The 24,292-nt window shown below is 44.5% G+C and overlaps 1 protein-coding gene across 2 annotated transcripts; it reads right to left on the reverse strand.

Annotated features, from left to right (window-relative positions):
• Positions 1-1,491: 1,491 nt before the first annotated feature.
• Positions 1,492-23,905, reverse strand: frmpd1b (FERM and PDZ domain containing 1b). 2 transcript variants are annotated; one of them, XM_071506894.1, is made up of 17 exons: positions 23,755-23,905; positions 17,173-17,323; positions 14,939-15,049; positions 12,822-12,994; positions 11,256-11,358; positions 10,804-10,849; positions 10,280-10,384; positions 9,997-10,092; positions 8,952-9,077; positions 8,616-8,735; positions 7,786-7,919; positions 6,952-7,078; positions 6,479-6,571; positions 6,137-6,319; positions 5,643-5,790; positions 4,408-5,361; positions 1,492-4,226 (listed from the first exon to the last, which is right to left on the reverse strand). In XM_071506894.1, exons 3-17 carry the CDS (start codon positions 15,043-15,045, stop codon positions 1,642-1,644), a joined length of 5,100 nt encoding a protein of 1,699 aa, XP_071362995.1. In that variant the 5' UTR covers positions 15,046-15,049; positions 17,173-17,323; positions 23,755-23,905; the 3' UTR covers positions 1,492-1,641. The 2 variants fall into 2 exon arrangements, with proteins under 2 accessions (XP_071362995.1, XP_071362994.1); XM_071506893.1 differs by lacking the exon at positions 23,755-23,905 and having other exon boundaries at positions 5,589-5,790; positions 17,173-17,311.
• Positions 23,906-24,292: the final 387 nt, after the last annotated feature.

The raw sequence follows: 24,292 nt of genomic DNA on the forward strand, positions 1-24,292 counted from the left end.
CCCTTATCATATTTGTATAAGCAACTGCTGACTGATTTGGCTTAATTACCTTCCTGGTGTTGTAGGTGGCTCAAGTAATTCCTTCAAATCGGATGGCTCATCAAATGAGCTGGCAGCATGTGATATGGACGAGCTGATTAGTGAACACTGTACATCAGCAAACTGATCAAGCAATGTAACCCTTTTACTGACAATTTACAGACATCAGTATAGACAGGAGTCTTAATATTGACAAATGCTAATGCCATGCAACTTTGCAGCATGTTGCAATCCATAATGCAGTAAGTTTTCCAGAAACAAGACAGAAGCCAACATTCCAAACAAAGAAAGCACCCATTATATTCAAACAAACATAATGCAGCTATTGTTGTTTTCAATGTTAGCACAAAAAATAACAATACAGTATGTGGGGGTGGGGGGGTGAGGGGTTTATGTTTGCATAGCCATAAACTAAGGTAGAGACAGAATAGGACACAGAGATATAAATGTATATCTACAGTTCTGACCCCAGCATACAATAGTCAGTCCATCTGTCAGTATGTTATTAATAAGGTGGTGTGCCCAAAGAGGAAACCGCAGTTGTGGCTCAGTGTTTTTAGACTTTGGATCTTTGCTACATCTGGACAGAGTTTAACAGTCACCCTTGTGCCAAATCAAAAACTTTTTAACTTTTTTTTTTTTTTTTTTTTTTAAACTACATAAATAAGGTCCCCTGTTTTGCTCCCTGTGCCCTATCCACACATTACCAGAAAATATATATGTAGCGTCCTTTGGATGAAAACTAGATTACTGTTATAATACTGCATACATTTGGGAAATGGGAGTATTTCCAAGAAGCATTCACTCAGAATCAGTCAGGACTGGGGAAGGGGTACAAAAAACACTTTACACAAAGGTATGTGTCTCATAAAAAGGTGCAATCTGTAACAGTCAAAAGTGCTCTCCCTGCTTTGTAATGGTGTAGTTTTGTATCCAATTTATATGCAACTGTAATGTTGAAAAACTAAATCCTTAAAAAGGTGCGATCCCTGCACATACAAAACAAATTAGTTGCTGTATTTTGCAAGTTTGATAAAGTATATTTTCTGTCAGTAAAACTGTACTGTAGTAATAAACTTGAAAAATGACACTTTACAGATTACACCTTGTAGAGTGGAGAAATCTTTAAAGCAGCAAAAGATAACATAATACTGTCTCAAAGAGAAGGAAAAATAAAAATTCCAGTGACATCCATATTTTTTTTCACCACAGACCTGCACATCACAGACCATGGTGCAAATATTGTAAAAATAAATACATAAATACATACATGGGTAACCCAGCCTTACATACATACACATATCGTATCATAAAATAAGAGAATTATAAGATAATTATAAAATTCATATGTACAAATGCATAGTTCATATGCATCCAAGAGGAGGCCAAGCAATGAAGTTTTCTCTCTCTGTTCAGGGTTTTGCTTGGTGTGTGTGGTTTCCATGTGTGGGTGTGTGTGATGTGGGTTTATGTTTGTGTGCAGTGGCGTGCATGGCACTTACTGTACAGGAACACAGGGGTTACACACCAGTTCGCTCTGTGCTGTTTCATCTCCTCTCACGTCCAGAGTCATTGAGTTATCAGTGGGTAAAAGTTCACAGGTCAAAAGTTGAGTGGTACGTGGCCCGGCGTGTTCGAGGTGTCTAGTGTGCGTGTCCGGAAGAGCTGTGTCAGTGCGAATACAGAGGAGATGAGCACAGTGCAGCGTTTGGCCAGTAGCCTCACGCCGTCACTCTCCCCCTGACCCTGTCCAGAACCATTGAGGCTCACACTCTTACCCCCAACCCCAACACCAGTTCCAGCTGTCTCAACAGCCCCAACAAACTCCCGGTACAGACCCACAATCTCCTTTAGCTTGTCCATGGCCTCCAGACTGTCATCATCCTCATCCCTGTGGACCAGACTCGCATTATGGCAGATCTCACAGCCGGAGCAGGGGTTTGTTCGCAGGCAGGCTGCAGACAACTGAACCAGAGCACTGAAGCTGTTGGATAAAGAACGTAGGGCTTCATCAGGAGCCCAGCCCACACGTGTGGCCCGCTGACACCCAGATGCCAATCGTCGAGCCTCTGCCTGGAGAAGGCTCCTTTCAGCCTCTGTCATGGCAGCAGGGCTTGTCCCTGTACAGTTTGAGCCTGGTTCTGGGGTAGTACTGTCTTCAGTTCCATTGTGATTTGGGTCAGGCCCTACTTTTATGCCTGTGATATCCTGCTTTGAGTCTTGACATAATGTTTGTTGTGGTTGCTCAAATGCACCTCTCTCTAAGACTAGCAGAAGTTGATCTATATCTTGACGAAGGGAGGCAAAACCTCCCTTCAGCCCACCATAATTCTTGTTGGTAAGAGAACGAAGAGGACCACCAAAAGAGGTTGTGGGGGAAACCGGACATGAAACTAGGGGACTGAGTTCAGAGGAGGCAGTGGAGAAAGTAGACAGCGGGCGGGGGTTGTCTCTCAGCAGAGACAAAATATTGGGGTTTGGAGGGGGTGTCGTAGGAGAAGGGACAGGTGCCTGTCGGGTTGGTTTGGGTCGTGTTCGGCGGGAGAACTCGTAAACAGTAAGCTCTTCATCAAAGCTAACACCATCCTCAGTGTCACCACTGAAACAGTTGGCATAAACAGTACGGCAGCCACAAGCCTCCCGGTGCTGCTGTGGTGGAGTACTGTCTGCGAGTGAGGTGGTTGGTGAGTCACCTCCAATTTGCATGCTGGACACACCTCCCAGCCCCACTGCTGAGTGGGGCCGTGACTGAGGCTGTTCTGATGAAACACTGCCACTGTGTGTACTATTCTCTTTAAAAGTCAGATTAGAGTGTGAGCCGTTTGTCCCATTGGCCTTTTTCATGTGTGAAGTCACATCCTGGGCCTCTTTGATGGTGGCTATGACAACCTCAGCTCCATCCTCTAAAATGTTCCCTTTCCCTCCTGATTTTGAAGCCACAGTCTCTTTTTCCTTGACAGGAGTTTTGTTTAAATCCGATAAACCACTGGCTACAGACAAGCCAGAGCCGAAGCCAGATGTGTCTCCATTGATGGAGCTAGTGGAGGGATAGTCCAGAGTTCCCAAAATCTCCTGGGAACGGGTCATGTACCAAGGCAGAGCCTGGATCTTCCCTCTCAGGGCAGAGGCTGGTAGCCTGCCTCCCAGGCTGGACGAGCTGGTCCTCAGCTCTGATCCTGATCCAGATCTTCCAGGTTCTCTGCTTTCTAGGCCCGCAACACCTTTAGAGTTGGTTGAAGTGAGGGAAGTGGTAAGGGTAAGAGGTGCATCTGTATTTTTGGGCGACAGGCTCTCATGGCTCAGAGAGACCCTCCGGGGTCCTGACTGGATGCTGCCATTGCGGCTGCTCCAGGGATGGATTCCATTTGGCGGACTAACACTATCTTTGAAGATCCCTTTGCTTGGATCAGTAGGGGAGACAGGAGAGCTAGCAGGTAGTGACAAGGGGTGGAGATTGGTGGGAGAAGTGGGTTTGGGGGGCACTGGAGGGGGAACAGCTAGCTTTGTACCTGAATTAGAGTGAGGGATAGGGGGTAGGTTTGGGGGCTTCTTTGCAGGTATGGCAGTCCCAGTGCTTTTCCCCTCAACTTTAGGAGTTTCCTTTTCATCAGGAATGTTTGTTTTGTCTTTGGAAACCACATGTGCCCCACTCTCATGTGTCACATCTTTATAGTGTTTTGGGCTGTTTTGTTGCCTCTTCGTCTTTTCCTCAGTTTGTGGTGTTGGGATGGGTAGAGGTTGCTTGCTGCACCTCACTGCTGTGATCAAAGGTGATGACAGAGGTGGTCCACCCGCCCCGGATGTGACAGACTTGAACTCCATGGTGTCTGGTTCCATTTCCAGGAGTTCAGAGGACAGACGTCCAGAGGCATCCCCATTACAATGGGTATATGATCTTCCATGCTGAGGGGACTTGGGAGGAATGATCTGAGGTTTGGGAGGCAGTTGGGGCTTAGGTGCCAGTGGTGGTTTGACTTTAACCTCAGGTTTCTGTGATGGCTTTGGTGGACTGGGCTGTTGGTTGGCAAGTTGATTCATGGGCCTTTTAAGTGACTCCACCTCCATCTTTATTTTAGAGGATTGGGTTTTATTGTGAAGGGGGGATGGCTCTTTCCCTGGGGCAGCTGGAACACCATTCCAGGTTCCACTCAACCGATTAGCATTCCGCCGGTCAGCCAGTTCAGCATCTGTGAAAGACAGAGACACATCAAAAGAAAATGAGAGAAAGAGAAAAGCAAAAATGGATTAATACAAATCTTCCCCACATCTTGTTTAATCACATTAATATCTCAGAGTCGTTGGAGCTTCATGAAAATGTGACACAGATAAATTATTTTATTTATAAGTCATAACATGTTGTGAACAAACCTGATAGATCAGGAAATGGGGGAGTAAATCTCTCCTGTGCGTCAAAAAACTCATCCTCAGACTCTGAGGCAGTCTCTTTGACCAAAAGAGCTGGTTTAGGGTTGGGTGAAGGTGTCAGGAATAGACCATCTTCATCCTTGGAGAGGCGCTGCTCAGCCTGTGCTGCTTTGTTCCCAGGAATTGAACTCGTCCTTAGCGGGACTTTGGGGGGTATTTTTTTCTTTCTTTTAATTGGTGATCTTTGAAATGGTATGCTGTCAATCATTCTCAGATCCCTTGAGCTAGGGATCTTGGAAATGCGTCTGAGTTCCTCTACTCCCTGCTCTTCATCCTCCTCCTCCTCATCATCATCATCATCATCACTAGTAGCCCCAGGAGGGCTAGGGAGGAAATCAGCCTTGGAGAGCTCAGCAAAGCAAAGGCAAGAGTTGTCATTTCCACGGTAATTGAGGTTGGTGGGTCGCAGGGGGCCCTGGTGGCGTTTTGGCTCTAGGAGGTAGGGGTGGTGAACGTCCAAGCGTTGAAGGTCCTCAGCTGTGCGTGGTCCACGGAGTGCAGCTGCAGCACTGCTCTCCTCTAGTGCAGCACTCAAGGAGCCGCTGGACAAACTGGAGAAGCTGCTGGTGACCCGTGGGTCAGTGTGGTACCAGGTGGTCTCCAGGTTCATCTCTTCATCCATAATACTAAATTTACGCAAACCACTTCCTGTTGCTCCTCCTTCCTCTTCACCCTCATTGTCCTTACCTTCTGTTGTCACAATTATCTTCACTTCCTGTTTGCCTTTGTGTTCCTCTCTCTCTTTTCTTTCTTCTTCTCTCCTCTTCCCTTCCTCCTCTCTCCTCCTTTCTTCCCAGTCCTGACTTGCAGGGTCTGGACGTTTGTAATTGTGGGAATCCATTGGATCATCGTCATCCGTTGAATCATCTGAGTCACTACAGCAGCGAGACACATAACCTAATAACACCAGAAAAACACACAAACACCAGACAAGCATCGGAAAACAATTTGTTAGCGCAGTAGTAGAACAGAATAATGTTAAAATTTTGATTGTAAAACATGGCTTGCTTTTCTATCCGTACCCGTACTGGCTGGTGACATACATCAAGATGTGATGTAAAAAATGTCTATCAAAAGGCCAAAGCCAAAAAGTGATTATTTTAAGTGAAACAGTTTTTGCTCACTTGATAGGGATTCATAGCACACGCCCTCTATTACGGCGAACCTCCCACACACACCTTCTTCAGCAGGAATCCGGTGCACCCTCACTTTTGGGCGCCCCAGACGGAAGACACTGACACTGGGATCCACCAGGAGTTTGCAGTAGCCTCCCAGCAGACACCCTAAGTCTTTGGCTGCCAGAGAGTCCATCAGTAAGGCAAATGGCTGTGAGGGGGAGGGCATTGCAGAAGAAAAGGTAAAGAGGTAGTGATTAAAGCCAAAGGGTAATGGAGAAAAGGCAATGGAGTGGGAGAAAGAGGGAGAGATAGTCACCTTTGAGACCACGGAATTGGCTTTATATAGCATACACTCCCTTAGGCTTCATATTGTTTGTGTATTGGAGGAGAAATGCCTGACCTATATTTACTCTAGCATGAGCTTTGGCACAAATATAATATGGTGAGTGAATATCCATCTTTCATATCTGTGTCAGTAGAAGTGTCTACATGTTTATGAATAACAGAGCCTAGTTACTCAATGACCCTGTACATGCACCCTGTGTCTTCCGTACCTTCATATCGTGCAGCGAGATGCGCAGTAGGCTGACTTTGTCCGACTCTGAGAGCAACTCCACTCGGCTGATGCTGCTGAACTCGACCAGTGTAGAGATCACATTGAGCTTGTGGTTGATGACCTGACTCATCCCATACTTGGCCCCAACCAGCAGGCTGACCAGCACCTCCCTGTCTTGAAGCTGTGGTGTAGATGAGTGAGAAAGGGTACAGCAGATAAAAAGGACAAGGAGACAGACATGTAACAAGGATCCAAGACTGAGTTTGAGTTGGTTAAATTGGTTATATGCCACAGTATATGCTTGAGCAAATGGACCCACCAGGCCACATCTTACCCTTACCATCATTGTAGCTGTGTATGATCGCCCTCCATATGAAATGAGCTCTCCCAGCTGAGTGAGGTAGGCCAACCGAGCCTGAGTAGCAGATATTACCTACAACGCCACAGTGGACATGGAAGAAGACAGAGCAATCACTGAGAATAGGGCAGACAGACAGAATGACTGAAAACCAGGGAAAATGTTATGGTTGACTCACTGACCAAAATAATGCTCTCCACAGAGAAATATGCTCTATTTATTTTCCCAGAGACATTACCCAAGCCCCAGACCCATTATTTCCTTTTTAATTATCTTCCCACCCACCCACAATCTATCTTTTTCCCAAGCTGTTATTCCACTTAAAACCGCAGGGAGATTAACCGTCACTGTAAGTGTCAACTAAAAAGTGCCCTAAAGCCTCCACTAAAATGTCACTATCTATCTCTTTACGCCTCTCAATGCTTCCTCCCACTCATCCATCAGTCTGTTTCTACCTTCTGGCGTGGCTCTAGGAGGGACTGGATCTTTTTGAGGTGGTAGCTGATGGCTTTCCTCAGGTCCTTCTCCCTCATGTTGCTCAGCAGCGTGGGAGAGATGAAGCTGTCCAGGCCAAACTCCTTCCTGTCATTACCACACACGCACAGAGAAATGAGAAAGACACAGATATGTACTGAAGAACTCTACCACTTTGATGGCTGATAAAATTGGATGTGAAGTTTGGTTTCTATTTTGAACATGGTGTAGCATTTTAAAGCAAGAGCGAGCTTGGGACTGAGACTCAGGGTTTGTGTGGTGTAGACTTTAGTAACGTGCTATAAATATTCAGTCCCTGGCATTTTCTATAGGAGCTAATCAGAAAGCCTAGCTAACATTACATAAGGCTGAAATTTGTATATTAAAGTAAAACCAAATACAGATTGTACTACAAATATAAAAACACATTAGGGTTTGTGGACATTTGCGAAGTTGACATATCTGTTGATGTTGTATTTTTCCCCAAAGCTGCCACTAGATGTTACTACACAGACACATTTTAACTGAATGCTCCTTTAATTGTAAGTGCAACCATGACTGTGTTTGCAATGACATATATAACCATAGTAATCTATGACCCGTGAGTCCACCTGTGAGGTGGTCCTTTGCTTTTATACAGTTTGGGCTCCGAAAAGTTAAAAGAGGACAAGTTAGACAAAACGTCACTGGTGGTCCACACGCTGGAAATAAGACAAATTCACACGCTTACGTACACAAACCATTTCCCATCACATGAATGCATTAGGCGTTTAGTGATCCCAGACACTAAACTGACACAAATGCATATGACTCACGTAATGCTCTTGATCGAGGTTCTGGTCTGTCCACAACTGTCTAGTCTCTCGTGCATGTGCAGCGCTGCCAGGCGAAGTGCAGTGTTACACTTCATCTCTACTGCGAAACGCTCCTGCAGCACATCCCCAACACTCTGAAAAAGACACAGTCATGTTTACAGACGCTGCGCATTACAGGAAACATACCCATGTACAACTGAAAAGCACCAAATTTTTATATTTACTTGTGCGATATACCGTCGCACATTTCATTTCACATCACTAAATACACAGCTCTTAAGCATCTTTGTAAGTAAACCAACACTATGGCACAAACAAAAACAAATGGAAGGAGACAAAGATTCCTGGCAGAACAATAAATCAAGATGACATATGTGGTACTCCCAGTGCGTTACTGTGCACTAATAATATATGCAGGCAACCGGTGACTTTCATCCGGGGTTACAGAATATAAATATGGTGTCAAACATGACTACATCACAGAAAGCATCTGTATGTGGGACATGACCAAGCTCTTTGTTAACTCACATAATATTTACAAGGTGATGCAAATCCACAGTGATGAATGTTGTTATATGAGATCAGGACAGTTTTGAATTCGTATCAGGGAGAAACAAGAGGCACACCAGAGCAAGTTGCCGTATCAACATATTAAACATCAGATATACAACTACATTTGACATTCAGTTTTTTTTTTTTACTGTATGAACATTTAGACTTGTTTTCCACATGTAAGTAGAGAGGTGGGCCTAACTTCTGATTGTGAAACAGCTAAACTCAAGACAGACAGAGAAAATAGCAATGCAGATAATAGAATTAGCTTTTCCAACCTGCAAAAAAAGGTACTCAAAGGTAGAGGGGTCATCCTGCATCAGGTCCATCGGGTCTCTGGGGATGAAACACACCCTGAACAAACATCGGTAATCATGGGAGTCTTTTTTCTGCACCACCTGGTAAAGACAAGAAACAGAGGCATGAAGATGTATGCAAGCTCAAAAAGTAAAGGCAACAATTCTGCATCAGTTGTACCTTGTACCTGCTGTACCTCTCTTCAGTAGGTCTACAGTAGTTACATTAAAGCTAAATAAATCACACCCACTGTAGGCAGCCATCCACAACTACTTCATGTTTGTGTGTGGGTTTATGTTTGTGTCCGTTTCCATCACCTTTTGTATGAACTCGTCTTCGTGCAGCAGCAGCAGTTTGGTGATGCTGTACTGTTGCTCTAGCACCAGGGCAAAGTACTCGATGGCCCGGATGGACAGTTTATCCTTCAGAGTCAGAACAATGTCCTGGAATGGTGAAAAACCAACAGCTCAGACCCCCTTAGACAAACACGTTTCATCCCAGTCTGCTGGTGGCAGATGGTCAAATCTGATTTCCCCCTCTCACTTTCCCTTTGGCTGGGAAAACAAACTGAAATACAAATACAAAACCTGCTGTAACAATAATATTGTGCTCATAAAGACAGTCTCCAACAGACATGGACCTCATGGTGGTGTGTAGCTGACACTGGTAACTATCTTATGAGGTTTGCCATCTCATTATCTTCCTCTCCTCACTTTTAAATGTATTATTCCATTATTAAGAACAGCTACAGTCTACCCACACTCCATCACCCTTGGGGCAATCACATCATAACTTGCGGTGCGCTTTAATTAAGAAATACACCCACATGTGTCTAGAAAGCCTTTCACAGCCAGATCCACTTATGTCTCGTCTCATGATGTTCATGAGAAATTCAAGGGGTTTCTCACTGTATCTTCTGTGGAAAATAAATGTGCAGAGAGGATTAGATGATAAATTTTCTATCCATCTTTCTACCTATGCTCTTTTTTATTTCATCTGTCATCGTGGCTTGTTCCTATTGTATATGTTATTATTCAACTTGGTATACACTGTGGCAAGTTTCTTCTCATTGGTTTTCATGGAGCGTACCGGTATTGACAAACATGTCAACCACCTAAGAATGATGTGGCCCAGTCTTGTGCCAATCGTCAGCAAGATGCATCATCCAGTTACACATCTTCCATTTAATATTCAACAGATGTGAACAGCTAGTGTAGCTGCTGTGGCCTGTTAAAGGTTGCATATTTGACCTGTCATTACAGGGCTTCTATCAAAGAATACAAGGCCAAATACTCCAAATACTGCAGGTTAGAATTGTTGGTTAAACTGCCGAGATGCACTGAGATCCTTTTTAGTAGTTACCTTGACAGTGGTGGTGTTATCAAACTTGAAGGCCTTGGTCTGTCCATTCTCTAAATAGACTTTTAGGACATTGGGCAGGAAGAGAAGAGAGTTTCCCTGGTGGAGAGAAGTGAGAGATATTAACGTGGCTAGACAGGAATCAATATCAGGCGAGAAAGGATAAAACAGGAAAAGGCAGCGTGATAGCTTGGAAAAAAAGACCAAGCTCATAGATCCAGAAATGAGGATCATTCATCTGTGACTCACAACAGCCATCATTCTGTGTCGAGTAAGATTTCCCCACCTGAGTGTGCCCGTTGACCACCACCTCTTCTGCAAAGCGCACTTTAACTGGATTACTCCTCAGACGAGCTCTCTTCTCTGCCGACATGATGGATGACTTGGGATTCTGCAACACACAGACACGTACCAGCGCCATTATGTGAGGGCTTGACCATGGAGTACAGTACACATACACACACACGCATACACACACACACGCATACACTTGTTGAAGTGAAAGCAGTGCAATGACACATTTAATTCTGAGATCAACAAAACATTAAAGGACAAACAGCCACAGCCTGAATCAGAGGGTCCACACACACACACACACACACACACACACACACACACACACACATATTTACATCCAAACATCACAATCTGATAGCAGTTAATCCTGTCAGAAGATGGGAGCTTCCAGTCACATGCTTGAAAACACACAGAGAGCTTAGTTTAAATGAGGAATGGTGTAATGACTCTTTGTGAATCTGTGTGTGTGTGTGTGTGTTGAGGGCAGGTCATCAATGTCTTCTTTGTACTCACTGTCATGTGCCGCAGGATCGTCACAGTGATACAATCCTCCAAGTCCCTGTGCAGAGAAAAAATACACGCACACACACACACACACACACACACACACACACCATGCACGTACGCACATGCACAGAAGAGAGATCATTATCCTTCTGTCCAGCTGTAAAGTAAGCCCTTTCTCCTCTGACCTTTGCCCTTAACTTGCTAAGCCTTTCTCAAACACACACTTTCTCTCTCTCTCTCTCTCTCTCTCTCTCTTTCTCTCTTTCTCTCTCTCACACACACACACACACACACACACAGAGAGAGACTCACACATGAATCATCCAGGCACACTCACTCCAGTAAACAACCATGACACTGCATGTAGTCACCGGACTGACCGGACACACTGGTAGTACATGACACTGGTCTAATAACTGAACTGGCTTTAGATAAAGTATCTCTGCAGTTTGTCTCACCTTAAGATGTTTTCCACCTGCTCTGTGCTCAAATCCTCCAGCACTGTATCATTAATCTGCAACACCTGGTCCCCGGGGTACAGTATCCCATCTGCAGGACTCCCTACACACACACACACACACACACACACACAAAGACACACACATACAATAAAAAGAGTGAGTGCTTGCATAAAACAAAAACCCACCTGCACACGTGGGTTTGCACTTTCAGTTCAGATAAAAGGGAGAAATACACACACATATAGGTACGCTCACACACACACACACACACACACACACAGAATGACACATGTGGTTATTCAACATGGCTGACTCAACAATGCTCAGCTGAGCTCTCCAGGACGTGAGGGGTTACAGTTATTCTGGGTCTCATCCAGCTCGGCTCCGCTCTGCTTTCTCTAGTTATTTATACTCATTTGTCTTCAGGCAAGAGAGCACGACTGAGGCACAGCAGTTTCAGCTTACTCTAACACACACACCCTAAGTGTATGTATGCATAAACACATACGCCCATGCACGCTCTGCCTGGCAAAGCCCCGTCTGTCCCTGATTTTTGACCCAGTGACTGCATGCTACACTGCTCTGCAAGCTTACAAACACACACACACACACACATACACACCCACACACACGCACACTCACGCAAACACGCACACAGGCTTCGCTTGCACACATGCTGTCTCTTTCCAGACAAGCCAACCCACCCCCCGCCTCCTGTTGAGCTTTCATGTCAGCTCTGCCAATATCCTGATCTTTGCGATTTTTCACGTCCCTTCCCTTCCTCCTCTTTTTTTCCTGTCCTTCTTCCTCATCAACCACTCCCCTCTCACGTGCACCTTCTCATCTCGCTGAGTCCTCTCTCACCCAAAGGACTCACCCAGCCCTCCATCCTCCCTGCACTCCACACACTTTCACACTCATATTTTTGCCCTCGTTGGTCATATTTGCACTTTGGTGGTTATGTATTCCCTGCTGGGTCTTCCTGTTGGCATCTCCTCTGTCTATTAAATCTTGTCTTCTGTTATCACCTCTCTCCCCTTCTCTTTCCCACTCTCTCTCTTTGGCATCAGATAGCAATTACAGAGCTGGTTGCAGGGCGGGACCCCCCTCAGGGCCTTTATCAGCTTATTTTACAGGATTGACATAAAAGTGAGGGATCAGCATCTCTCTCTCTCTCTCTCTCTGTCTCTCTCTCTCTGTCACTCTCTCTCAATCCCCCCTATCAAAGTTCCCTAAATGAAAAGTGATTGAATTTAGAAAGGATGAGCAGGTGGCTCTGTTGTTTCCGTGGTTTCTCTGGCACCGTGCCTTGCAGTTTGAATGCCAGGACAGAGTCAATGTGTTTGTGTGTGTCTGTGTGTGTGTGTGTGTGTGTGTGTGTGTGTGTGTGAGAGAGAGAGAGAGAGAGAGAGAGAGAGAGAGACAAAGAGAGCGTGTAAATCTGTCTTGCTGCAGGCGGGGCAATGTTGCATAGAGCAGGTGGCCATTTGGTGGGGAAGCAGGGAAATAAAGTGCACTCATCCACATAGACAAACACACACACACACACACACACACACGTACCTGTGGCGACGTCCCTGACCAGCAGGGGTGCGTTTGTGGTAAGGGTGAAGCCATGTCCAGTGCTGCTGTCCAGGACCGGGTCCCTGGTAATCTGCAGCGTCAGCTTGGCCTGGAAGTTCTGATTGGACAGACTGTTGGAGCGCTGTGACCTCCCATCGCCTAGCAACCGCTCTCTGAAGAGGTCAAACAGGGTGACAGGTTACCTGAGTGGAGACTACAACACTGTGGCCATCAACAAATAAATCTAGGTGCATCAAAGGCGAGATACTTCATTGCTGTGTATGTGTTCACTGGGAACACTCGTCACTTTCTTTTACAAATCATCTCTCTTGCCAATAAGATGTCTGAAAATTATGAAAAATACCCGTCACAAATTAGCTCAAGGTGACATATTCAAATACCGCATTTTGTTGAACAATTCAAAACTCAAAAGCAGCAAACACTCAGATGGAAGAAGCTGGCGCCAGCAAATGGTTGGCCTTCTTGCTTGAAAAGTGAGTCAAGTGATTAACTGACTGCTAAAGTAGTTGCCAGTTAATTTTCTGTCTTTTGGCTAATCCATTCATCGATGAATCAGCTCTAAGACACTCATAAACATAAACCAAAAAGAGTCTGCAGGTTAGTACCTTGACTTTGAGATAAATGCTACAGCATACTAAAATGGTCACAGTGATGATGCTAACACGCTGATGTTTACATTTGCTCATTTGGCGGACGCTTTTATGCAAAGCGACTTACGTGAAGGACGTCAGTAAAGTAAAGTATAAGGAAGTGCTAATAAGTCCTAACATTTGCTGATCAGCCCAAAAGGGAAAGTAGAACTGAGTTTGATTGGAATGTGATTAGCTTCACAGGTATTTGATCAGAAATCAAAAGTACTGGACAAATAAAAACTTTGAGCTGATGATGATGCCAATTGAAAAGTTGAAGTTTTCATAAAGTCATTCATCCTGAGAGGGACCAATCAAATTTCATGCCAACCCATCCAACTGTTGTTGAGAGACATTTTTTCTCAAAATGACACTTGCTAACTGCTGTACATGAAAAGTCAGGGGATCTCCATCGTCACTACATTTTATCTTCTGGGTTCCATGAGTTTCTGTACCAAATTTCACGGCAGCACGTCCAATCGGACACACCAGTCTGTACAGCAACTCTGCCAGCATGCCTAAAAACATTTACACGAGCATTTTATAGAAAGCCACAGAGTTGTAAAACAGTGATTATGAAATGCAATTGAAGTCATGATACATCTTAGCTTGGTTGCTAACATTAATTTCTGTACACTTCCTAAAAAATGGCCAGTTCAGGAGCAAGACAACAGAGGTCACATTCAAATGCACTCTGGGAATATACAGTATCTGTACTATTTGTGTTGCATTTAAATCTAACAGTGACATCCTCTTCCTGCAGCCTGCTTCCCAGCTGTTCTTGACATAGTCAGACTTTTACCCCAAGAATTTCTAACGGGGAGTTTACTGGGCTTCCTCTGCACCCTCTCCTCTGCTGAGAATGAGAAATCACTTAGCGGACAGCAGGGCAATGAAGGGCTCTTGAAAGCATATTTGTGGTTCACTGTGGGGTGTGTTTGTACGTGAGAGAGGGACAGTCAGGTTTTGAATATGTACTCAACTATGTGTTATGTATCTGAATGTGTGGGTGTTTTTTTTTTTTTTTTTTTTCTCTTTTTAAAATGTTTTTTAGTATTTCTTTTCTATTTTTATAGCAACTTCTATTTAAAATGAAATTGCACATTTTCTCAACAGCCATTTGTCAAACTAGATTTTTTATTTCAAATGATATATACCACACATCCCACACTCCTTCCCCACTACAGGATCTGGCAGCTGGCCTAGAAATGGATCATGCTGTTTTCTCTACTCTCTATCCAAAACTTGACTGTTCAGTTTTTTTATACTATAAGTTGTTTTATTTGTTGTTGACGCAGTGGTTTGTGTGGGGGTCTGCATTTTCTTTTAATACTGGTTGTGTGGTGCACCACTTTCTACTGCATACTCAGTTGTTTCCCCATCAAAGTCTATTCTATTTTCTCACTCAGAGGATATAAGCTATCCTCAACCACAGTGTCAGCAGTTATATTCATGTCCATTCTGTACCTGCTAAGCGACTCTCGGGTGCGTCGTATTATTGTTCCCACCACCTGCTGCACCCGACTGGCCCTGCGAGCCGGAGATCTGCTCCTACATCGCTCCTTCTCCTCCATTTATCTAAAGAGACAAAGAGAGAAAAGGACATGAGTTACAGACATAATCCCAAAGAAGCAAAACAGACAAAAAAAACTGAGACATGGAAACAAGATGACAGGATTTGATGCAGGACAATAAATTAAAAACTGTTAAGAGTTTAGCTCTGTCTTAGTGGCCTATGTATTCAGTGCCAGAATTGAGCTCCAGCTAAATTTGCATTGCATCTGCTCTGTTTTTACATGCAGGGCATGTAGCCTGCCTTGAATACAGAGAATAATCAGATATTTGAGCAGAGAGCAAGAAAGGCTGAGGGAGAAAGAGAGAGCAGTAGAGTTTAGTCAGCATGTCGACACGTCACACAACACATTTGATTCTCAACAAGAACTGCACCATTATAATTCAAAAAGACTCCAACATAGATATGCAACTGCTGCATGTTCACTACAACTCTGCAGCTGTGCACTTTCTGTTCAGCCTGCCCTTTAAACAGGGGAGTGTTGGGGACATAATGAACGAAAGAGAGATCAGTCAAACCCCAGGGAGGCAAAGCCGGTCAGCATTAAACCGCGACCAAATCTCAAGATTTACGACGCTCCACAGCTGTGTTTTGTTTCTTTCAGCCAATCAATACGCTGGCGTTGAACTTGTAGAGACTAATAGTAAGAGGTGCTTCAGGGGAATCTAGTTGTTTTCTTTTTTTTTTTTTTTTTTGTCGTTTACTGACTTGTGAACAGCCACAACTTCAAAACCAGTTACCAGTTTTAATGTTGCAGCAGCTCTGTATACTTCATCTGCTGTTGCTGAATGGTCTTACTGGACAATTAAACCTCATGAGGTCGAGAAAATGTGGGGAAATCTTTGGCAGGAATAGGTAGAGTAACGACCCAGACATGATCAATACAACCAGCAATGATGAATGTGCTCCTGAAACCTAATGATCCATACCTTGGCCTCAGCAGCTGGCATGCTGAGAGCTTAGTTTGATCAGCTCTCTGAAATATGGAGAGAGCAAGCCAAGATCTTAAAAGAAGCAAATCACGCAGAAACAATACACACTGTTTTGTATTTAATAAAGGATGTTAAGTAGTATTGGTGTGAGTTAAGTCATATTCATGAGATAGAAAACAAAATTGCTTTGTCTTTTTTTTTTTTTTTTTTTTTAGAAAAAATCAGCAGCTAAAACAGCAGGATTTCAGCTCATCTCTGTTGAAGTGATCACTGATTGTAGGCCAGCGTTGACTAGCCACGCTCAGTGGTAGTAAAGCATGCAGTGTAGGTCTGTCCTTTAAGAGGATTAGAGGCCCTCGTTCTGCACGGGCCCACACTGGTCAGGGTGTCACTTTAGCACCTCCCGCTGATCCGGATTGAGGCAGATTGACGTGGATGACGAGGGATGAGTGGGGCTAGGTAGCTGACAGCTGCGCATGAGGAACCAAGTGTGGCTATTGACACACAGGGATCATGAAACATGTTTGGACCGCTAATAGAGACTTCCTTAGATTGTGCACCATTTCCATGACATCGTGTTGGTTTGTTGCGTTCAATACACATGCGCTTGCAAGGCATGTGGATGTGCATATGGGTGTCGGTTGTATGTGCTGTAAGTGCTGCAGTCAATGCAGAGTCAGGTGGCAGTTTCTGCCGTCATTCTCCCTCTTTCTCTTTTCTCTCTTTCACTTTCTCCTTTCTCTCTTGCTCTCTCACCCTCTCTGTCCTTGCCGAGTCAGGGAGTCGTCTCCGATGACAGTCTCTCTGGGCAGCAGCAGCCAGCCATTTTTTATATACATGCCCATCCTCAGTACTTGATCAAGGTGTTTATAGTCCTCACTCTTTACAATAACAGCCCATCTTTATAACTTTACTAGAACAGGTAGTTAATCAGGTATAAGGGCGAACATGCTGAGTACATAATCATAAATAGTGCTTACATTTCTAACAATTAAACATTCTATTGGAAAAATGAGCTATTGCACAATAATTACACGTGGTAAGCTTCTAGGAAAGGCAGGAAAACATTTGACATCTATTCTGTCCTCAGGAAACTCAAACCGACACTTTAAAGGGCTCAAATCTTGTCCTCATATTTTAAGACAGACAACACAATGTCCAGCATTTTTACTTAAGACCGTGTGAGCGTGACTCACCGTGATGTGGCTTGTCTCTTCAGGACTCCAGAACACAAATACCCTCTCGCCCTCTGAGACATCAGCTCCGCAGCCCCTCCAGGATTGGCTGAAAAGAGGTGGAGGGGGGTCCTTGTGATCATCAGGGCCAATCCCAATCTGATGCAGCCACCTGTGCAGAGCAGAGCAGTGCTATCAGGGAAACCTGTCAAATCCCATAAACAAGATGCATATCCACATGACGAGTTTATAATTAGAACGAGGCGTGAAAGGACCAGTTATCAAGTCTGCTTAAGCTGTGTCTGCCTCAGATTTTTAACCTATTTATAAGTAACAGAACTAGATTCGAGTTGTTGATAGTTTCAGAGTGAACACGCAAGCATGTCAAGCAAAGCAGATGTGAGGCCGAACCAGCTATGTGGTTGTGGTTTTCTAAGAGGCTCCTCCTCTGGTCCCCAAGGCTCTCCCTCTCTCTCTCTCTCTCTCTCTCTCTCTCTCTCTCTCTCTCTCTCTTCCACTCTCTCTATTCCTCCGCACCCTCAGAAGCACATGGCAATGTGGAGACGAGGCACTCCATCTCCGTCTGGTTGTCTAAATTAAAATTTCATACCGCCCAGTTCAGCTAACAGTTCTTACTGGGCGCGCTCTAAAAGCAAAGAGGACAGCCTGTGAATCCTGATGTGGTGGAGAGAGAAATGCTGCCAGGCAGACAGAGATCTTGGCCAATAATAAAAGAGGACAAGTCTTTCATATGAACATAGGGGCAGATATGGCTGAAACCTTAGCTGGCCTCTGGTTTGGGTAGAAAAATAAACTGGGGGAATGCTTTGTTGTGAAAAGCCTGGCTGTTGAATTAGGAGAGACACTGAATAAACATTCTTGATCTCGTCTAAGGAAACCACCTCATTTTGCACTTGAATGTTGATCTGTGAAGTAAACTCTCACTCCCTGAGGCTTTCATCTAGAAGAGGGAGCAGAAATCAAGGAATTGATAGTCCCATCTGTGCAGCTCTTCCATCAGGCCCTGCGTCCCACACACAGAGCTCTTTCACGAGGCCCGTGTGTCCCAGTGAAAAGCCAGCAGAAGACCTAGACCCACACAGACTGCAGGGCACATGAATAATGCATGGGGCTAATGCAGCTAGCAAGGCCTCCGACCGCCTCCTTCTGCCACTTTGCCAACACGGGCAACAAGAAAAGCGGAGCACAGAAGGAGAGAGAGACACGCAGGAAAGACGTATGGGGGTTGCAGAGGTGAGGAAGGGGGAGAGGGAGGAGGGGAGGGGAGGGGGCTCAGAGAGGCTGAGAAAAGGGGAAGGGATACAGAAAAGAGAATTGGTCAAGGCAAAGAAAAGAGAGAAAAGACAGGATATTGGAGGGGGAGGAAAGGGGGAGAGTTTTAAAGAGGGTGAAGAGGGCAGGAGGAGTAAAGCTGCAGGAGACGAAAAGAAGGAACAAAAGTATCTACGGTGAGACGTTCACCGGGAGGAGTGGGACAAAAAAAGCTGATCAGTGCAGTATTTCTCCTCCAACCAAGAGCAAACAAAGCCAGGCAGCAGACATTGATGTATGGTCAGTCATTAAATTAATAAATAAATGAAAAGAAAGCTCGTAGCATTGTGGCCATTTGTTTTCTCCTTTGCTTGCTTTTAATAAAGAGATTGTTCCCTCTTTCTAATGATGTGACAGCACCCTGCATTTGATCCCAGTTTTAAATCTAAGACAGCAAAGCGTGTCTGCTAGCTGGTGATGAGTCTGCTCCTAATCTGGTTCTGAATCAATAGTAATCGCGAATCCTGACCTCCACTGTCGTGTCCTTAAGTCCCCAGGCTGGCCGCGCACACAGCTCATCAGCGAGCAGTCTTGTCCGGCCTTTCGCTCATTCTCCCTCCTTTACTCCCTTCATCTTCTCACTCCTCCTCCAATCTTCACTGTGCATGGAGAGTATTTGTATGAGGTGCTGTTAGGTAACGAAGCCTGTCTCAAACCTTCCGTTTCAGTGTCTCTGAGACAATCCCCCTCCCACCCCACCGTCTCTCTCTGCTCATTTTCCCACACAATGTCTCTCTGTCTTGGACAAAACAGTCAGTTATTCAATCCTGTCGCCTGGTATGAGAACACATGCAGTTCATAGAAGCACTCCACTCTCTCCTCAGGGGTTGAGAGGTGGTACTGTACTGGCAGTTTTTGTGCAGCCAGCCGGATAGAAAACAGTCCAATTAACGCCACTGGGCCACTTCAGGCTACTGAGGGTCAGGGACAGGGCCTGGAGAAGCTGCATGTGGACAAGAAGTGGGAAAAAAAACTGAGATACACTCAAGCTGCTGTCGTGCTAAATAACGTAATCCAAACTAACGGAAGTGACAATCTGACTGACAGGATGGATTCATCTGTAATAAACTTCAATTCTTGTCACTTAGCTGTGCGCACTGCTAAATGAAGACTGGACTCAGCACTTGGACACTCTGTTAATGCAGTTACAAACACTCAAGCACACACCACTGGCATGCACATACACACACATGCTCACAACTCATACGCCTTAATGTGATTTGCAAGTGGAGCATTACACAATTGGTAACCAGACTCCAGCAGAAGCCTTGCTGACTAGCTTTTATTTAGAAAGGACCAGTTGGCTACTATTGACATTTTGTTCCCAATCTGTCCCCCAAACACACACACACACACACACACACACACACACACAGCCAAATACAACACACCGGATACAGCTGCACCACATGAGGTAGCAGCAGCAGGGGTTGGTTCAGCAACTCGACAATTCATTCCGGCTCACAGTCACTGGTAACCAAGCTGGACACAGACATCAGTGAACATTCAGTCCAGCGGCAGCACAGTTGGCTGGCTCGTCCACAGTGTGTGAATATCTGGATGACTTGAGGTGAGAGTGATTTGTGTTTATGAGAAGCATCTGGATGACTTCATATTCCATAAAGGCAAAGTTATTGTGCAACTTCATGCTCACAAGCAGCTTCTACAATAATCAATCCGAGTTTTGTGAGCAGATTAGATCTCACCACGGCCATGTTAAAGACATTAAACACGTGTATCATTTCATTACATTTACTAATATTAGACTTATCCATGAATGCCTAAATAAGAGAGGATTAATCCTGATGACTTCTATGATCCCCTCACCTCTCCTCTGGCGCCACGGGTAGATCGAAATATGTGTGTGTTAGTGAAACATTTCAAAAACTATTGGATGGATTGCCATGAAATCTGGCAAAGACATTACATCTCCCTCAGGACAAAATGGAATCACTTTTGTGATCCTTTAACATTTCATCATCAGATCAGAACTGTCCACAATTTAGATTTATGGCTAAATACTTGGAGAAGTATATTTCCACTACCAGCAGCTGCACTTTGCAAACATTAGCATGCTAACACGCTACATTAAGATTATAAACACGGTAAACCTGTTAAAAATTAGCATGTTAGTATTGTCATTGAGAGACTCTTAGATTTGTTATTGTTTGTGTTCAATTGTCCTGTTTTCTTGTTGTGTTGTTTGTGTTCATATAAAGGGCCATAAGGAGAGGTTTTGGCTTTATAAACTATGATTTATGGCTGTAGGGCTTCAAGTTATGATTATTTTCTCAACTTAACAATCAATCTTTTGGTTTGGTCTCTAAAAAGTAAAAAAAAAAAAGCTGTTGTTTTGTCCAACCGACAGCCGGAGACCCAAAGATTTTCTGTCTGCTGACATGAAAAACTCAGGAAACTGAAGGAGATTCACATTTCAGAACCTGGAAACTGAAACCCTATGTAATTTGTCTTCAAAAAATAATTCAAAACAATTAATCAATTGTCAAAATTAGATACTGATAGAATTTCTGTGGATTTATTAATTAATTAACTGATGAATAGTTGCAGCTCTATTTCATATACTGTGGTATGTGGCACTGCTATGCTATGGACTTGTTCCTGTAACAGTTAAAAAAATAAATGAATCTTCCACCCCCTGTTACAGTGAGCTGTCAAACAGCAGCTTGGTGGCTTGTTTATTTGTTGATTGCCTCTGTTGCTTGTGAGGTTTTTCTGCTTATTTCACTGTTACCTGTCTCCCAGACATAATCACATCTCCTGTTCTTCATTCAGCCTGTCGGCTCATTCCATTAGCATTAGGAAGACAGGGCTCACTGTGCGCCACTAATTTCATTTCCCCTTTCATCAGCGACCTGGCGAGGCTTGAGTTCCCCAGTGCACTATTAAATAATGGGTCTTTTGAAGATTAATAGTGCACTGCATTGTGTTACAGATCTCTATCAATGGTTCTGATGGTTCGGGAGAAAGACAGACAGCCAGACTGAGAGAGAGAGAGAGGAAGATCTTGATGTCTGAAGAAGGCCTTTGGATGTTAGTGGATGATAGATGTTGCAAGCCTGGAAAGCTGTCTGCCTCACTTCTACTGTTGCTGTCTGAGCCAATTTCCTACAACTCAGTGATCCTTCAAAAACTGCACAATAGAGGTCTTATCTTTAAGTAAAAGTAATATGAGTGCAGCCAGCAATCCAGCAGTTACAACAGGAATCTGGGATTTGGAATAATACTTACATATGGCTACAGCAAGACTTTAATATTTTATATTGCAGCAAAGAATAGAAGAGGAGAAAACCTGGTTATAGGGAGCTGATGATTTACTTAGGCTTTATGATTTTGTTCAGTCTAATATAATGCTTTTTACTTTCTTTATGTTTTACTGCATGTTCAGAAATAGAGTCGGCCTAAATCACACCGCCACTGCCAGTCAATTGTGCCATCACCATGGAGCTGTCACATCAATGAGGTCACGTCTCCTTTTTCCTCTGCTGGAGTAATACTCGTAAAGTTTGAGGGGAAAAATGCAAGTGCACAGTATATCCCAACTCTGGTCCAATACCCATCAATATGTCCATTCATAAATCCACACATGATTACATCCAGCAACCCATTGTTTCAGTCAAACATTCACTATCATTATCATGCACCGACGCAACCCCTGACCCCTGAATTCATCGAATTCCTTTAGTGAGAAAGAGCAATATTGATCAATCAGCAGCCTCCTCTATCCACTAGCTACTACAATAGGAATCAAATTCTTAAACTTGTTCAATTATAGACTGATCCAATGATCTATTGGTAAAGGTATTGGAATGAAGCAGAAAACACCAGCCCAGCAACACAGTCTGCCCTGGAGACACGAAGCTCGGACCAAAGAGGAAGAGAGAGGGAGAGGATGGCTGGCTGGATGCAGTAAGTGGGCCAGAGGAGCAGTCAGCAAGGCAGATCGAGGCTAATGCAGCCAAGCATCAAGTCCTTCCTGATGTGCAAGTTCTGCCCGTAGTGTTCCTCTCCTCTGGAAGAATGACCTCGGAGCAGCAACTGCCATCACATGTTGTAGCATACTACATCCCTGAGTCATAGCACAATGCCTGCAGCGGTGGCACAGCACACAAACACTCAGTGCACTGGAGAGTGAGAGCAAAACACTGAGCATCCACAGCTGGTTCACATAGGCTGGACTTCACAGGACCAAAATGCAATTCATTCATTCATTCATTCATTCATTCATTCATTCATGCATTTCTGCTTGTGTGTGTCCAGCTGTTTCCCACAAAGTGCTGCTTAAAAAAACAGTCATCAGCCTAAGTGATGTCTCTATGCAAACCGAGGGCTGCTGTGTCACACGTGTCTAAATGGAGCCGCAATCAGCGGTCATATTAAATCATGTCATGCATTAAATCAAGGCCCCAGAACAGCAAAACGCATTGTTCCGGTCTAGTTGTGTTGAGCTTGTCATGCCTGGCACGGCACGAAAGAGCGCAGGAAAGAGGCTGCTGCTGGCCAAAGGAAACAAGCAGAGAAAAAAAAAAAAAAAAAAAAAAGGAAAGACGACTGTCCCAGGGTGGCTGCACATCGCCTACGCCCATTCACAATGTGCGTGTTTTACTATCCAGACTCCTGGCATCCCCCTGATCCGTCAGGATTTAGCCCGTACTTGTCCAATGTGTAGCCAGTGACGGTGATTTCACTGCGCATACGGCAGCATGGATGTCCACTCTCACTGCATAAGACATGTGTGTGTGTGTGTGTGTGTGTGTGTGTGTGTGAATATGTTGCATGAATGTGGCACGACTGACTGTGATTCAGTATTATTTATATTACCCCGAATTCAGATTGTGAGAAATAACTAATCGTATCGAGCGCGTCCGTCGCCCATAAAAGCTTCATAAATGCCCTGAAAAACAATCAATATTCCCATTACACTAGCCCATCACTAACTTAGACCGGTGGTCGCAGCCATGCCAGTCAAAACCAGGGGGCTAAACAAAGAAAGAAAAAAAAAAAAAAAGGTCAGTCTTTTGTTGCTTCCCACATAATCTTAATCGGATTTAAATCTCTCCATCGCCTCCCTCAAACAGGGACACGGGTGTAGCCTGCAGGCGTTTTGAAAACGGCCATCAGTGAAATGATTCATTTCGGCTGGATAAATATCAGTCCGAGTGGCACGGCCGGACGCAAGGTGCAGGCGCCTCCGGTTGCAGCCGGGCGCAGCTTCACCAGACAATAACACCGGGAAATACCGAGAAAACTCACCTCGTGGTCTGAGGAGACAGACGGACCGGGAGTCTGGGAGGGCTGTCCCTCCAAAAGATCAGTGATGCGGGGGATGTCCAGGGGAAAGGATAGTTGTGACTCAAAAATATCCGCGGCGTCCTCCCGGGCCGGATGATGGTGGTGATGTGGTGTGTGTGAGGGGGGGGGGGGGGGGTGGGGTGGGTGGGGGGGTTGGCTATATGCTGGATGCTGTCATCGTACTGGGACTGCTCCCCGCCTAATCCTCGGCCCTGAGCTCAGAAATAACTCTCCCCCCTCCCTCTGTTCGTCTCTCCTCCTCCGCTGTCTGCCCGGAGGACCCCTACCCCTCCTCCGCAAGGTCAGCTAGTTACATCAAATAATAATAATAATAATAATAATAATAATAATAATAATAATAGTAATAATAATAATAATAATAATAATAATGATTTTAAGATAATCGTTTTTGTTGAAAAAATGCCATTGGTTGCTTTCCACTTTTCCAGTTTTTGAAAGCCTACTTTTTTGTAATACTTACATACTATAAATCATATAG

Source organism: Trachinotus anak, unplaced genomic scaffold (genome assembly GCF_046630095.1).
Source record: "Trachinotus anak isolate AG129_WGS33_773 ecotype Australia unplaced genomic scaffold, CSIRO_AGI_Tana_v1 ptg000021l, whole genome shotgun sequence".
Classification (NCBI taxonomy): Eukaryota; Metazoa; Chordata; class Actinopteri; order Carangiformes; family Carangidae; genus Trachinotus; species Trachinotus anak.

Excerpts from the sequence above, each read along its gene's own strand:
- frmpd1b (XM_071506893.1), bottom strand. The coding sequence starts at position 15,045 with ATGGAGGAGAAGGAGCGATGTAGGAGCAGATCTCCGGCTCGCAGGGCC. Across the intron at positions 10,093-10,279 it reads TGGTCAACGGGCACACTCAG|GGAAACTCTCTTCTCTTCCT; the intron begins GTGGGGAAATCT and ends TCTCTCCACCAG. Across the intron at positions 6,320-6,478 it reads CATACACAGCTACAATGATG|CTTCAAGACAGGGAGGTGCT; the intron begins GTAAGGGTAAGA and ends TCTACACCACAG.